Below are 16,684 nucleotides of genomic sequence, written 5' to 3'. Positions count from 1 at the left end.
CTAATTCCCTTGCACAGAATAATTCAACTAGCACTTCACTGACATCTTCAGCATTTGCTAAATCAAATACACCAAATCCTTCAACGACCCCGTTGAGTTCCAGCAGCAGCTACAAAAGCAAAAAGACTCTGTGGAATCTTGACGATCTCATAGCATCGTACCAAGACAATGGCCTTCTTCCGCCAATACTATCACCTACACTTCCAGAACATGATGGTTTAGACATCCCGCAGATAGTGGAAACATCTGCAAGTGGTATAAACAGTTTGAAGTCGCCCAAGCCAACTAGAGTAGCAGGAAAGAGGAAATTGATAATAGGGGACGATGAAGAAGAAGATTCAACAAACAAACAATTTCTGGCCAGTCCCAGACTGAATTACAGTAATACACCTAAAAGAAGGGAAAGAGACGACATAGGCTCTGAGGAGGATGAGATTCCATTGTCTATGCTTTCTCCAACTCTCCCCTCAATTTTTGACAGTAATGGTAACAGCAATGGAAATACTCCTGACACTGCTGTCAACAGTGGGGGCAATGCTAATACTAATGGCTATGGAAGCAGAGGAGAAGGATCCCAAAGTGAGCATAGTCACAGTAATTCTAACGTAAGTTCTACCTCGACTACATCATTCAATAAGCCAAGGAATGATGTGTCTATCAAGTGGATCAATAAGGTAGCAGAAATGGACAAATTTCTTCTTAGAATTACATTCAACGACAAGAATAAGTATAAGTCTAAGATTGCACGTAAAAATTCGAGTCCCTTGAAGCTAGCAGGCCTAGGAATCACAACAAATAAGGACAAGGAAATACCGAAGAAAACTGGCTCCTTAAAGCGTGACGTCGCTCTAAAATTAGACTTGAATAAAGAACAAAAACTGAAAGAGCGGGTTAATGAAGAGGAGACAAGAGTCAAGGAACAAGAGGACAGAAAGGAGAGAGAAGCAAGAGCTAGGAAAGAAGAGGAAGAGAGGCGCGAATTGAGATTAAAAGAAAGAGAAAGAGAAGAAGATGAAAGGCTTCAGTCTAGACTCAAGAGAGAAAGAGACGAGGAGGAGCGTAGAGAGGTCAAGCAGAAAAGAGAGAAGGAAGACGAGCGTAAAGAGCGTTCCAAAAAGGATTTGATAGATAGAGAAGAGGAAATACGACGTCGTGAACGAACTTTGAAAGAAAAAGAAAGAAACGAGAATGACAAATGGGAAAGGAGACGCCATGACATCGAACAAAGAGAGAAAGATTTTAATGAGAGAGCAGCAAGGGAGAGAGATAATAGAGAGAAGGAGTTTAGGCAAAGAGAGGCTTCTCTAAAGGAAAAGGAGAGATTCTTACAGAGCAAGGAAAGAGAAATTGCAGATAAAGAAACAAGATTTAGAGAGACGTCCTCAGGATCGTCATCATCTCATGCCTCAGCCCCTTCGAGTACCTTTTCTTCCAGCGATCTCACATATGAACAGCAGAAGAAGCGAGAGCAACTTAAGCAATTAAATCAAGATGTGATCATGAAAGAACTGTCGCAACCATTGGAGGAGATCAAAATACCTTCAAGTTCTGAATCAAAGGGACACTTGAGTCGTACCCAAAGAGAAGATATAAAAAATTCACTTCAAATTAAGAAAAATCATTGGTTGCTGGTTTCTAAAAGTGCAAAAATGTATGCTGATGGACTTCTGGGCAAGGATAGATTACTTCAAATTATTGTTAACATTGATTCCCTATTGGCAAGAATGATATCGTACGACTATGATGAACGGTCCAAACTCATCACTGAAATACTTCCCAGTGAAAGATCATGGAAAATTCTCGAGAAGGATCTTGCTTCGCTCATTCAGCAGATTCGTACTTGGTCGTCTGGTTTGAAAGAAAAGAATCTTTTCGAATTCATGAAAATTCTTACGTGCATTCTCTACCAAACACGGGCGATTGTTCTTAAAAGAATCAACTATATATTGATGAAGGTCATTCAACTGTACATTAAGAAGAACTCTCCAGAACTACAAAGCAAGATTATTGAGTTGCAACAGCTAACTATCACTAACCATAACTTAATCGTGCAGTATTTTACCAATGCTCGTCCAAGCTACTTGGATGCTATAATTCCGTTAAAGTTCCCATTGACATGGTTTAAGAAGTGCTTGAGTATGGAACAAGCTCAAAAGGAATACGATATTGAAAATCATCACAAGAATTTAATTCCGGAGTTACAAGTGTACTACTTGCCCCTCGGAGTTCATTCTAACTTGAGTGAGGTCAGCTGCTTCTTGTATCATATCATGAAAGAGTTTATTGATATTTTTAACAAGTATAATCCGAACAAGACCTTGAGCTACACTTTGCAATCGGGGCAGAATGCTTAGCAAGTCTGACATCGCCGAGTAAGAGTATTATGTTCATGTCTCATCAGAATGACGTCTAATGATTGTGTAGAGAATATTACAAATATTTATTATTTTAATAATACAAAATCCCTGTGTACCTTTTAAACCATCACAAAAGCGGTTTTCTTATATGTAGTGGTATCTATATATGCTATCCTATTTTAGCAAGTCGTAGAAGCAAATCGTCTGGATGATGGAGTTGTACCAAGCTACTTAACTGGCATATACTTCTCTTTATAGATCCAACTATTTCCCATTGACTTCACGCCAAAAATTTCTCCCAAACGCAACCAAGCTGCTGCCTTGTATAGATCCTTCTTTCTATTCTTCAGCTTCGTGCTCCAAATTTCTCCCAAGGCTACCATGGCACCGACATATCCCAAAGATCCAGCTTTGGATAAACATTTAATCCCATTGATCTCGTCTTTCGATTCCAAACCCCAGCCTTGGTACAAGGCATTACCTAATTCATGGTAACTCACAGCAACAATATCTGCTTGACTTTTCGATATTGTTGCGATACGTGACTTCTGGGCAGTAGTGAAAGTTGAAAACACATCGAAGAGCTCTACGGGATCAGTACCGTTCTTATTAGGATCCATGTTAATGGTATTATCAAGGTTCTTAATAATGAGCCTTACTAACTCTTCAAACTGTAGGTTATTGAGTTTCTCCATGACCAGAGAAATATTGGCCGCTATAGATGCATGCGAAGAATGAATTAGAATGCACTTACAAAGCCATTTTATTGAATGCTTATCGTTCTGCTTAACCCCATTTCCATAACGAAGTGCCAATGCATAGAGGAGCATAGCTCTGGGATAGTTATTAGGCACGTTTGCTGCTATTTGAAGCTGATACGATGCCTCTCTATGCTTTCCTATCTTTCTGAGCTGTTGGGCCAATTTGGTTCGAGATTCAGGAGTAAGATTGGAAGTTGATGATGACGAAAAAGTAGAAGTTGAGGAGGAAGGGGGAGTCCTGCTTTCTACACGACTGAAATTTCCAATAGAGGCATTGCTATAACTACTCTGACTTCCTTCAGATATGATTCGTCTTCGGACTGGGGAACCATTCGCACTAGTGCTTTCCATGGTATCATATGAAATGTCATTACGAACTGTTCCTACTACAGGAGCAGAAGGTGTCCTCATTATGCCTGCTCTTGCCTTTGGTAGGGAGCTAGTGTCAGGAGTAGGTGCAATGTCGTTATACCGTGAGGAATTTAAGTTAGGAGTTTCTGGCAAGTTATTGATGGAATCATTAGATGAACTAAACTCAAATTGGTTGATTGTTTCAGGACTATCTGGAGATACGTTGCTGGTCGGAGAATTCCCTTGTAGAGGAGTACGAGTTCCATATTCTCTAGAATTGTAGTCTTGGTCGTTATTATAAGTCTCTGTGTAGATTTTATTGCCGCCATTATGCATGGTGAGAATATTCTGATCAGTCTGAGAAGTGTTAAAGCTCAGAACTGATCCTTTCAGTCCACTCAGGCCACTAGAACTACTCTCCGAAGAGGTCATCGTCACGGAAGACCCATTTTGAAGGTTTTGCCGCACCAAGGTCTGCAATGATGTGGAGCTCAGAGTGTTGATTTTATTTATGGAAGCCATATCGGACTTGAATGAGTCAACAGAATTATTGGTAGTCTGGAAGACTACTTTCATTGGTACATGTTTGAGACTGACATGGCTGTCTCGCTGTGCTTGCAGTGGTTGGTGATGATGATGACTGCTGGATCCAGATCCTGTAGTAGTTCCTGGGGAAGGTCTAGAGAGACCTCTTATTGCTGCAAGGTTATTCTGAAGTGAGGCTGAAGACCCAGTGGGATATCTATCTTTATTTAGAGATGGTGTTTTAGACAATGATCTTAATTTTGACCTATGTTCGTCTATTTCTAATCTCTCGAACGCATTTCCTGTTGAGGTAACAGATATAGCGCTGTCTCTTCGGGTAAGTTCGTTATCATCGTCAAAAAGGTCTTCATTGTCAAATCCAAGACGATCTAGAAGTCGGCCATTGGTGGAAACCGAGTCAAACGAATAGATACTCTCTCTGTCGATGTTGTAAGACGAAGTAATCGGGTCACTGGTAAACTTGCCCACAGATGGAGACGAAGGAGAAGGAGGAGAACCACTGGGAGAAGTGGGTCCTCCAAGGGGAAACTTAGAAGAACCCTTTGTGGTTGTTCTCGCTTGTGCCATTTGGATTTCCAATTGGTAAAGTGGAGATGCTAGAAGGACATCGCCGCTTGTGTAAGCAGCAGAATTTGTAGGGTTTGCGGATGAAGCTTTTGGTGTTGAAAAGACTGAAGATGGTTGGTTGAGGTTTATTGGGCTATACGATGACTTCAGTGGTGTTGATGACAGGGCGCTGGCGCTATTGGTGGTATTGTATGAGTCTGGTGGAGTGTTATACGGAATGAACGAAGCGGTCCCGTGGGAATTGAGACTCTCTGTGTGTGGTAAGTTCCTCGAAGTGTAACGATCAGATATGGGCTGTTGGGTGAATCTATCTCCAGAGGCTCCTTCTTCAGTTGGAGCAGTGAAATCCGAGGAGTAGTAGGCTGAATTGTGTGGGGCTGAGTTACCAGTATAGGTGTTTGCTCTGGTTCTTGTTCTATCGGACGCTGATAAGTTTCTCGAAGGCTGTGATGATGATTTCAGAGCCAGTCTCCGAAACTGACTGCTACTGGTACTATTACTCTTGTGGAGTGTACGAGACGAAGAACTGGTGGTGTGCAAGTCGGTGGTACGTAGATCCGAGGAGCCGGTTCGGGGTAGTGGAGGATTGTCCATCGTGTTTAGTGCTGTTCCACTGTCTGTGGAATGCCCAGAAGTGATGATGTAAGGTGAGCTTGTACAGCAAACTAAAGCTAAGCTACAGGTCTAGGAATTTGACTTCGGAGGAACGAGGTGGTTCGATGAGTTTGGGTTGCAGGTGTGCGGCAGATAGGACGGAACAGTCCAGGATGTAAGGTGAGTAGTTGTAGTTATAGTTGGTACTGACAGTGTAAGCTGTAAGTGGTGGGGAAGCTAAAAATAGCGATACTAAATGATGGTTGTGGTGATAGAAAAGGAGAAGGAAAGGATGATAATATGTTGATGCAAATCTCACAAATTCCACAGCTGCGATTCGGTTATCACTATGGTGTGATGTTATAATGTTATAGTAGTACCCAATAGCTTATGGGGAGCAGGGCCAGGTTTCATGAAAGATGAGAAACGGCCAGCGACAGAAAAGCTCTCGAAGCAAACGATATCAACAGAAATCAGCAGAACGAGATTCCACAGTGTGAGTATATAACCAGGTGGGACAAACGAACGAACGGAATCAAGGGAACAATTCCACAATTACCAGTGCACTTAAAGACAGAAAGACTCAAAAAAATAGAGGATAGAGAATTATTAAAACTCTAAAACTCTAAAATAGTAAATTACTGGATTTAGTAAGTTACCAAAGACTCAAATATAAAGGTCCAAAAAAATTCACAGTACCAAGCTAAACCAACGGTCAACCACTAAGCTACCAAAAATACTCCTATTCGTATTCTTGGGATTGTCGGTCGATATGTGCAGTTTAATGATTAATTAAAGGATGTCAAAAACAGAAGAAGCTAGCTGTTACTAACTAAATTGCCTATGATCTCTAACTATGAATTGTGTGTTATTTGGAGTGCAGTATAGTGGGGAAGTGCGTAGTGGACAGATACCGTGAAGTGACACGAACACCAGATGATGACACAATAGACACAACGAAGGGGTTCTAGTCAAATGATTGTTCCAAAATTTCGATAATGGAAAGAAGCACGACACGATATCTATGGATTTGGTACTGTAAACCTGGAATGGATATCAGCCTGTGCTTTGGAATACTCACGATTTAGTCTTGGGATGAACAATGGGGATCGGAACGGTGCAGACGAGCCGATGCTAGCTACTGTAGTGACGAATAGACGCCTCTGATATTGTTTGTGATATATGCTTTGTTTTTTCTACGACCTAGTGCTAGTGTTAATTCTACTACTACTAATATTCTTGTTTCGTGGTGTTATGTTGTTGCAGACGAGCCAATTACTGCTATTGAACAGAGCACTGGTGCGGTGGGATTAATAGGGGAACCAGTTAAAGGTCAAAAATGCAACATCAAGTGCAAAGAGAAGAAGAATTCTGAAGGCAGATCGAGAGAGCAGCAGAATCTCGGCATTAAATGGATCTTGAATGGGTCGTGAGTTTTGGTGATCCTTGAAATACTCTATGCAACGACTATGGTAACGAAAAGCCAGAATCAGGTGCATTGCAGAGGAGTTTTAATATAGCCTCGCTACTGCTATAATAATAATTTAAATATTATCCTAGCGGTAACTGTCTTTTTCTGGAAATACCCCAGTCTTCTGGTTGTTAATTATTATTGAACAAAACCCATTTCGTTCATTTGTACTGTACTTCTATTCATGGTATTGCTCCTTTTTCCCTACCATGTGTAATATTATGACTTAATCAAATTTCCTTAATTTAGAAACCTGTAACCAAGACGGAGTGGGTCAAAAACATCGCCATGATGTGGCTTGGAATAGGACTACTGTTAATATAGGTGGTGGTTAGGTGCTGCCCTGACAGAATACACTATAGCCCAATGCAACCCATTTTGGCAGGCTTGTTCCGTTTTGTGCTGTGCTTGTTCACCCACAATTGACCTCGCAACGTCTTGTAGTGTAATATCCTTGCTGCAACCAACTCACCAAATTTTCTCGCTTACCTCGATCTATTTATAGGACTACGCTATCCTTCCAATATCTAATACAGACAAATAGTGGTGATCTCAACTATAGAGATGCTACAACCCTGTATCGGGAAATGGCCGTTATTGCGCGTGTAATTTAATAAGAATAGTAATAATTCGATGCGAGTGAAATAAGCTTTTTAGAGCTCCAAAGCTCTAATTCATGTCCTCTTACTTCTAAAACACGCAAGTCCAATACAACTATGACGTAGTTTTGGTCGTACCAAGTGAAGCAGTCGTTCTTGCGAGAAGTCGTTTATCATTGTGAATTGATGTAGGAACACAATTCACCGTGTAGCTTTTGTAAGCCACAGAAATAAGTATGGTTAAGGGAATTCCAGTTGCTCAGTGACGTAATTAATGTCATTTTTAGAAGCACATGTCGATCATTTACTGTCTAAACCTTCTGTCACAAAGTTACGTAATTCGGGAGCTCCAGTATTGCCGACTTGACGTCTTATTTTTAGCATACAACTTCTATATCATTAAATAGAATTCAGGGGCAAAGGTCAATTTATTTGGTCACAGATACATTTTTCTACGCTAACGTCATATAGTCGTTTCGCTACAATTTGCATACCCCTATATTGAAGAAGTCAATTGGGATGGAAGACGAGCTTTGTCAAAACTGACCAATCCACGGTAGTGCTAGAAAGCACTTTCCATTACGGTCCAAAATTGCTTCCCAACACCATGTCAGTATAGTCATATTTCGTTATCATCTCGCACGGTGGGGACTCTATCCTCTTTCCCGCTTATGCCTCCTTCATGGTAGCTCTATTAATATTTTCCAACACTGCTAATAATAACTCATAGTACCTAATAGCCATAAAACAGAGTCTATTTGATAAGCGCTTACCAAACTAAATGATATGGGTTATCTTCGGTAACTACACGACACAATAATACTTGTGGTCAACACACCACCATCGAACTTATGCCGGTGGGAGCACGACCAGGGCATTTCATTTGACAGTTTTTGCTGCCAGTCCTACGGCCCCAAATTTCAATACAGCAGCTGTAAAGCCAGATCTATTTCAAAAATATGGTCATATTAGGTTTGAAACCGGGCCTGAATAGGGATCGGTTGTTACGGTAGTCGGCAGTAATCACAGATTTTCTGAAGAAGAAAGGAGCTTTGTTATGATGGTTTCGAGTTTTTTGCATTCATAATACCTTATGGGGTTATTCCACTACCATTAAGCTACAGCTCTAAGACTACTCAGGCACAAGTTTTAATCTACCACATCTCAGGATTCCACAAAATTTACCTTATAAAATGCCAGAGTGCCAAATGCCGTTAGCTTTAATTGTTCAGCAACCGAAAAAGATCTACTTTAAGGCACATTTCATATGCATAAGAGTCATGGTTAAACAATGAGCCGAACCGTAATTATTAACCTTACTAAAAGCTCTTCTACCAATATTTCACTATCTCCGTAGATTTCACTAGAAGCATAAATTCCTCTTAGGTGAAACTCCAAAGCTTGAGAATCTATGGTGGGCTAACGTCAATGTGGTGACCTTTGACGTTGTTACCGTTTCCATCTTGACAAGATCGTCACGTAAATCTTCTGCGATATTATTAAGGCTAGAGCCAGATGCAAAAACGGCTCTTGTACTTGCAAAATGTCCAACTCTGTATTTTTTAAATAGAATGGCTCGAAATCAACACTACTCACCTAACAAATGTGTATTACCCCAAACTATGCCAAGGCTTTCCTAGCAGGATTATAGTATTTATCTCACTTTTCATCACTTCTCATTAACAATGACCTTGGTTCCTTCATTGCTGTAAGCTTGGATACGCACCTCAGCATCAATAATAGTGGAAAATTGCCATGTCGCTTTGAAGGGCATTCAACTCTCAAGTATGCCAAAAAGTAACTACAGTCTTCTACCCATTCAAAGTATGCCTTTTCCGCAAATTCTCTCTAATATTACAGCAGCACCACCACCACCAATGTTTGTTCCGTGAAATTACTATCGCTGCAAAATCATCCCATCTACAGTCTACAAAAACGGCATTCGGCATTTTTTTCATCTTTTTTAATAGGCTCTGCTGCATGTCTCACCAGGCCCACTCCGAAGCTCTGCAACCGACTATCTTCCCTCCTCCCCAAAAATGCATAATTCCACCATGAGCGCCACCTTCTGCGGCGAAACGGCGCCATTGCTTGTGCCCCAGGGTTTCTCCCAAGAATTCTGCTACCTTTAACTAAACAGCGTCGACGGTAACAGTCAGTTACACGGCTCCAATTCATCTCACTATTGTCTACGCTTGGTTTCCTTCTGTGTAACGTCTTACGAAAGGCTCGCTCCTGCACACGATTGCACGTCATTTCCTCTCCTGTAGACAACCTTCCTACAGCGGTTATAGTGAAGGTGTAATTATTGACAGTGGTAATGAGCCGTAGAACAGTAGTCAAGCTAGTGTGCATGGCAGAAACTAGTAGTATTGGGTAACTAGACCAGGAGAACCGAACTTGGCAGTTTCAGATTTATATATATGGCGTTTTGGCTGTGGATTTTTCTCTGTAGTGTGTCTTTTGGTGGGAGTATTCTCATTTTATCAGTGTTTTAGCAGCTTACCAGCATAGTGTTAATTCCATCAGGATATACCACTTGATATCGTTAACAATGGAAGTTATTCGTCACCATCGCCCTGCTCAATCGCCGGAAATCGACCCTTCCACCCTCTCCAACTACCAGAACTTCAAGGTTAGCCAGACTTTCTTGGACTTGGACGTGTTGTTCGATAAGAAAATCGTGAAGGGCCATGTAAAGTACGATTTGACCGTGCTAAACAAGGACGTGGAACAAGTTGTTTTGGACACTTCGTTCTTGACCATTTCTGCCATTACCATCAACGGCACAGCTGCATCCTACAAAGTTCACCCTAGAGTTGAGCCATTGGGCTCGAAATTGGCCATTGATATCCCAGAAGCTTCTGGTTCGTCTCTCGCATTAGACATTCAGTTCGAGACAACCGATAAATGTACTGCATTACAATTCTTGGATAAGGATGCCACCGATGGAAAGAAGGAGCCATACTTATTCTGCCAGTGTCAAGCAATTCATGCCAGAAGTTTATTCCCTTGTTTCGACACTCCTACCATCAAATCTACATATAAATTAAGTGCTAAGTCACCTCTTTTCGTTTTAATGTCAGGTAGACCAGTCAAGCAAGAGGGTGACACTTACTACTTTGACCAGCCAGTCCCTATTCCTTCATATTTGATCTCTATTGCATCTGGTGACTTAGTCAAGGCAGAAATCGGCCCAAGATCCGACGTCTATTCTGAACCAATTAAGATCAAGGAATGTCAATGGGAGTTTGAGCAGGATATGGAAAATTTCATCCAAATTGCAGAAAAGTTGATTTTCGAATATGAGTGGTTGCGTTTTGATTCTTTGATTTTACCTTCCTCCTTCCCATATGGAGGAATGGAGATTCCAAACTTGTGTCAATTGACTCCAACATTAATTTGTAAAGACAGATCCCAAGTAACTGTCATGGCTCATGAGTTGGCACATTCATGGTCTGGAAATTTGGTCACCAACTGCTCATGGGAGCATTTCTGGTTGAACGAGGGTTGGACTGTTTACATTGAACGTAGAATCATTGAGGGTATTGCCACTGCCGAGGCCATTAAAGCCGGAAAGAAGGATCCATTAGCATATGGTGAGTCTATGAGACAATTTTCAGCTATCATTGGATGGAGCGACTTGGAAAACTCTATCAAGTCTATGGGTGAAAATGCTGAGAAGTATTCTTCCTTGGTCCAAGACTTGAAGGGTGGTGAAGACCCAGATGACTCCTTCTCAACAGTTCCATACGAGAAAGGATTCAATTTATTGTTCCTTATTGAGCAAACCGTAGGAGGAAAGAAGGTATTCGACAAGTTCATTCCTCATTACTTTAAAAAATTCAGATATGGTTCCTTAGACACCTATCAATTCATGGACGAATTGTACGACTACTTCAGTGATAAGACTGAAGAGTTGAACTCCATTGATTGGGATAGCTGGTTGTACAAACCAGGCATGCCTACAATCAAGCCAGCTTTCGATACTACTTTGGCAGACCAATGTTATTATTTGGCTGATAAATGGTTTACCAACATTGTTCATGGAACTCTTAAGAAGCACGATTTCAAGGAGGCTGATATTCACTCATTTGAGCCAAACCAATCGGTTGTCTTTTTAGACACTTTGATTTCGTACAACAAGCACCAGGACTTCAAGTGGAAGAACCATGTTGATGCTTTGGAATTGATGGAGAAAATTTACACTGAGTACGACACCACTTTAAATGCTGAAGTATTGTTCAGGTGGTTTGTTTTACAAGTTACAGGAGAAAGAGAGGAGTTTTTGCATAGATTAGGACAATGGTTGGGAACTGTTGGTAGAATGAAATTTGTTAGACCAGGATATGTTTTATTGAATGAGGTTAATCACGAATTAGCTATTCATTACTTCAAGAAATTTGAGTCCAGCTACCATCCTATCTGCAGATCGATGGTAAAGAAGGACTTGGGCTTATAAACATAATTTCAATGTGGTAATTGATATATAGGTAAAGAAGTTGTTCACTGGTTTCCGTTGTCCGTTGTCAGATTTTATTGGGGGGTATTTAAGGGTGTTTCGGTCCCTTTCAAGGTGGCTGATTTGTATAGTAGTAAGTTTGTTTAACATGATAGCTTTAACAGCATATAAATTTAGAATTTAATATCTGGTCTCAGGGTAAGAATGAATATGTCGTACCTCCTGTCGTTTGAACTAGGCCATAGCTATGCATTAGTGCCCTGATTTGTGTTGATTAGGCCCTGTATGTGCGATATTCAGGATCGCTTTCTTTTTGCAGCCAAAATGGGGATAAATCGTGGTGGAGGTTAATGGGAGATGGAGATGCAATAAAGTATTGAAGATAACGAACAACTGCATCCAGACAAATTGTAGGTTTATTTGGGAGTAAGCATATAGACCTACAATTTAAGCATATAGAAGAGTGAATTTATAAGAGACAAATTCTTTAACATTTACAGTATTGAGATCTAGGTCATATGTATTGCGAGACTTACTATATTCTTTGGCATTTGTTACATTTCTTTCTGTAGAATTAGAAATGTATTAATTACATAGAAAGCAAGCTGTGGACCCATTGCCACATACCTCAGAAATCAGTACTTTATTTGCCCCCTTCCATAGCTTTCATAATTTTGAGCAAAATTGGAAAGTTTTTTACAATAGAAAGTAATTGCGTCAATAGAAAAAGAAAATGTATGCTCTCTTGCTTCTAATAAAAGCTAGACTTTCTTTAATGAAATAAAAAGCTTTTAACAAGGTACTCAGCCTTTAAAAATTAACCATGCTCTATTCAATTCACAAAGAGTATTAGACATAAACTCAGCCTGATCAACAGAGAAGATCATGACTCTGGATTACAGCCCATTCATGCACAACTATAGCAATTCTACTGAGACACAGACAAAAATCTCTCCACTGCCAAGGCATCTAAGCAATGAACAGACAACGTTTTAGGTCACACAGGGCAAGATACAGAGCACACATAAGATGAAAGCACTGCAAAGATAGGGGTTTTACCCCCAATTCCAAAGGCTCATCAGAAGCTGCCGATTCTTAGGTATGAGTTCTAAGTATAACTCTGGCACCATAAGAGTATGAACTAAATTATATACACACTACTGAACGCCCAACGAACATACTTAACGGAACAGGCACAGTTACCCACATTCACTTCATTCTGTGAAAGTCCACACACACAAGAAGCTGACAGCAAACTTCAGTTACAATCCCTCACTAAAAACTCACACTCACAAATGAAAAGAAATACCAAAAGAACACATCAAACAGGCTCTTCAGCACATCAGAGAAGGTTCTTCAACTAACACACACAGACAAAATACGCTCTCTCACACATCCACGCACACACTCATTATTCACTTATAATTGTACTCTCATATAACATATTCTTTTCTCAGAGACTTGCAGGACAAACTCACACTCACACTCACAGCACAGCACACAGCACAGCACACAACAAAGCACACACAGCAAAGTACATGCCAGGCGTAGTTTTTTCCAGGTACACACACGACCGTCGCACTAACAACAGAAAAAACCTAACAATGCGAGACACGTCACTTTCTGGCGACTGGCGGCTGTGATTGATTGGTATTAATATCATTGTTATCGCAGTTGTGGTTGTCAGTTATATTTTTATTCTGATCATAGACTTTGTTATCACTGTTGACGAAAATCGCTAGTTGTTGTTTGTTTTCAGAACTACTAAAGGACACAGAATCGAGACCTGGATCCCCATAATTCACTACAGAGATACCACCAGTTTAGCATACAATACAGTAATTATATACCATGTCGCTCTTGAACTTTTCCGTATGTATAGCATGAAAACCGGGAGTTGATAGATAGAAATGTTGTGTCAGATGGAGTGTTAGAAACACTTAGTGGTGTTAGAAACCCGTAGTGGTGTCAGAATGGTGAATTTGTTCTGGCTCTCCGACTGTTCGGTGGTTTAAAGAACCTTTGCACAAGAAAACCGATCTGGCTAGCTTGGCAACAGCACTAATTGTATTCTGTAGCATGAAGAGTCTAATCGGCGGAAGTTGTCTTAATACGAACCGAAGACTATCAATGTCGAGAAACACAACGAGAAACAAAATCACGAAAGCTGACACCTAGCTGGAAACGGGATACTTATCTAGTACAATTTTATAAACATCCACATTAAACACCCATATTAAACATCCACATTAAGAAACAATACTAACACCCTTTAGGTTGGCAACCTTGCTGACAGATTCAACTACGAAAGAATCAGAAATGACGTCGGTAGCGTCTCCTCTGCCATTACCAAGCTCAAGCCTCCTCAAGAGTTCTTCGACTTCAGAAGAGTATCGAAGCCTCAAAACTTCGGTGAAGTCCAATCTAGAGTTGGCTTCAACTTAGGCTACTTTAGTGCCAACTACATCACCATCGTGTTGATATTGAGTGTCTACGCTCTTATAACCAACTTATTGTTGTTGTTCGTCACATTCTTCGTTGTTGGAGGTATCTACGGAATCAACAAGTTGAACGGAGAAGACTTGGTTATCCCGTTCGGTAGATTCAACACCTCGCAATTGTACACTGGTTTGTTGATTGTAGCCATTCCTTTGGGATTCTTGGCCAGTCCTATTTCCACCATGATGTGGTTGATCGGTTCCTCTTCTGTTACCGTCTTGACCCACGCTTCGTTGATGGAAAAGCCTATTGAGACTGTCTTCGAGGAGGAGGTTTAGATAGAGTATGAGCACCAGAGACACCCCTGTAGTTTAGAACACATAGGATTACACAACAAACCTTTACTTCTAGTCCTGTTCCTAATTAAATATATATTTTATTATTTGAAGCAACGAAGCCGAAGATTAGATCCGCCAGAGTTAAACATCCGACAATGTAGATCTTTAAAGTATGGACATACATCCATGATAAAATGAAAGTGAAATTGAATGTACAAACCTTCGTTTACAACATTGACATGACTACACAATCTGTCTGTCTAAGGATTATACATATATTCTGAGAATACTAATATATAAAAAGATTAAGTTAAACATGCTAGGATTCATAAACCACAAATAGTCCTAATTGGAACTGCTTCATTGGAGAAGCGTAGCAAGTATAAATACGGTAAAATACAATGATATAAGCGACGTTATAACGCCATCACCCACTGCGTCACCAAATTAAACGTTCCAATGGGAACTTCTTTGAATTTCAATTCATCAACGAAGTAATAGTGAAAATAAGGTTCTGAATGGCTTAGATGCCCAACTTTGTTCTTCTCCAGTGTCTTCTCTTAGCGTTGTATCTGATGTTGTTACCAGTTCTCAATCTGATCCATTGAGGCAATGGTCTGTTTTGCTTTTGAGCCTTAGCCAACTTTTGCTTGGTTCTGAAAGATTTTTGGGACTAGAAGGTGAGTTAGTATATTGTTTCAATGTGGCCCTTATTACGTTGATGATCAACCGTCATATTTTGAAGTGGTAGCTGTTGTCTTTTTAAAGATTTCAGAATTTTTCACTGTTGAATGGACTACATCGAATTTCTTCAGTAGTGGTTGAATGTAACTTCTCTTGATCTGAGGGTTCTTGGTTCTACATTGGCAATACATGAATTGTTTTGCTCTTAATTTTGCTCTCTTTAGGATAGCTTTTGCCGTTTTTAATTCTGGACTGGTCTTTTCATGGATTTCATCTCTGTTGGGGTTGCTCCTTTTGAGGGACGTCACTCTTGACCTTCACTCTGTCATTTCTTCAACATGGCCCATCTTTCACAGCTCCTGTTCATTCCTATGACGGTTCTCTTCATTATCCACTAGATACATACAGGCATCTTTACAAATTTTCACTTAGTTAATGAAACCAATAAGTAGAAGAATTTTTAAAAAACACTTCTCAAATATAGAAACCTTTGGTAAGACTAGAAAAAATTTTCCTGCTAACAAAATGAGACAGTTGCGGGTTACAGTGAGTGGAAGATGAAGGATTACAGATTGTAGACGTATGGTTACAGTTTAGATGATAGAGAATAATTATAAAGTGCAAAGTGCGACTTTCTGTAATTGAATAGGTAGTGTGACTGTCTTTTTTAAAGGTGGATAACGATGAGGTTAGCCATCGGCAGTCTGCAGTACTGAAAAATTCCATATTGTCTCTACTAGTATATGCTCACATTGACTAGTGGAGGCATACACTCAATATGGTGGAAGTTAATGGCAGAGGACTGGTGCGAAAATCTGGTAACCAAAGAATTAAATAAAATAAATTTTCATTCAATTTATCTTCTGTCACTGCTACATAGATCTAACCACACAAAATGACTAGAACTTCCGTCTTAGCTGATGCTTTAAACGCCATTAACAACGCCGAGAAGACCGGTAAGCGTCAAGTCTTGATCAGACCATCCTCCAAGGTCATTGTCAAGTTCTTGACTGTTATGCAAAGACACGGTTACATTGGTGAATTCGAATACATCGATGACCACAGATCCGGTAAGATTGTTGTCCAATTAACCGGTAGATTGAACAAGTGTGGTGTTATCTCTCCAAGATTCAACGTTAAGATTAACGACATTGAGAGATGGACCGACAACTTGTTGCCAGCCAGACAATTCGGTTACATTATCTTGACCACCTCTGCTGGTATTATGGACCACGAAGAAGCCAGAAGAAAGCACGTCTCTGGTAAGATCTTAGGTTTCGTCTACTAGATGTACTTGTACACTATTTAATCATATAACATAATAATGTATATCTACTGTCATAACTGCTGTCCCTATTCCGTAGACTTGTAGTAATTCCATAACCACTGTTGTTAACTAGACTAGGTAGAATAGTAATTCTTACGATGTGGAAAGTTTAAAATAGGGCTGAGCCCTCTATCAAGTTCCATTTCACGTGATTACTATATACCTTACACCTCCCCTTGGCCCTGCAC

The 16,684-nt window shown here is 40.3% G+C and overlaps 6 protein-coding genes across 6 annotated transcripts; 4 read left to right on the top strand and 2 right to left on the bottom strand. All coding sequences in view use genetic code 12, as the record gives it.

Annotated features, from left to right (window-relative positions):
• Positions 1-1,499: 1,499 nt before the first annotated feature.
• Positions 1,500-2,354, top strand: RJT20DRAFT_96086 (uncharacterized protein; the record flags this gene model as incomplete). The annotated part of the gene is made up of 1 exon (XM_064921610.1): positions 1,500-2,354. The coding sequence occupies one exon, from the start codon at positions 1,500-1,502 to the stop codon at positions 2,352-2,354; it is 855 nt and encodes a 284-aa protein (XP_064774130.1).
• A 230-nt stretch (positions 2,355-2,584) lies between these two features.
• RJT20DRAFT_95998 (uncharacterized protein) lies at positions 2,585-4,582 on the bottom strand (the record flags this gene model as incomplete). Its single annotated transcript, XM_064921607.1, has 2 exons — positions 2,585-3,753; positions 3,868-4,582. 2 exons carry the CDS (start codon positions 4,580-4,582, stop codon positions 2,585-2,587), a joined length of 1,884 nt encoding a protein of 627 aa, XP_064774129.1.
• A 5,218-nt stretch (positions 4,583-9,800) lies between these two features.
• RJT20DRAFT_134823 (leukotriene A-4 hydrolase 2) lies at positions 9,801-11,708 on the top strand (the record flags this gene model as incomplete). The annotated part of the gene is made up of 1 exon (XM_064918356.1): positions 9,801-11,708. The coding sequence occupies one exon, from the start codon at positions 9,801-9,803 to the stop codon at positions 11,706-11,708; it is 1,908 nt and encodes a 635-aa protein (XP_064774128.1).
• A 1,757-nt stretch (positions 11,709-13,465) lies between these two features.
• Positions 13,466-14,922, top strand: RJT20DRAFT_41408 (uncharacterized protein). Its single transcript, XM_064920049.1, has 2 exons — positions 13,466-13,580; positions 13,985-14,922. The coding sequence occupies exons 1-2, from the start codon at positions 13,560-13,562 to the stop codon at positions 14,483-14,485; spliced, it is 522 nt and encodes a 173-aa protein (XP_064774127.1). The 5' UTR covers positions 13,466-13,559; the 3' UTR covers positions 14,486-14,922.
• An 86-nt stretch (positions 14,923-15,008) lies between these two features.
• RJT20DRAFT_5451 (60S ribosomal protein eL39) lies at positions 15,009-15,221 on the bottom strand (the record flags this gene model as incomplete). Its single annotated transcript, XM_064920610.1, has 2 exons — positions 15,009-15,158; positions 15,216-15,221. The coding sequence occupies 2 exons, from the start codon at positions 15,219-15,221 to the stop codon at positions 15,009-15,011; spliced, it is 156 nt and encodes a 51-aa protein (XP_064774126.1).
• A 778-nt stretch (positions 15,222-15,999) lies between these two features.
• Positions 16,000-16,513, top strand: RPS22A (40S ribosomal protein uS8). The gene has a single exon (XM_064917095.1). It carries the CDS (start codon positions 16,065-16,067, stop codon positions 16,455-16,457), a length of 393 nt encoding a protein of 130 aa, XP_064774125.1. The 5' UTR covers positions 16,000-16,064; the 3' UTR covers positions 16,458-16,513.
• Positions 16,514-16,684: the final 171 nt, after the last annotated feature.

This window comes from Scheffersomyces xylosifermentans, assembly GCF_036884685.1.
Source record: "Scheffersomyces xylosifermentans strain CBS 12540 chromosome Unknown RJT20scaffold_4, whole genome shotgun sequence".
NCBI lineage: Eukaryota > Fungi > Ascomycota > Pichiomycetes > Serinales > Debaryomycetaceae > Scheffersomyces > Scheffersomyces xylosifermentans.
The sequence above is the reverse complement of the archived record's forward strand: the minus strand, read 5'-3'. Positions and strand labels throughout refer to the sequence as shown.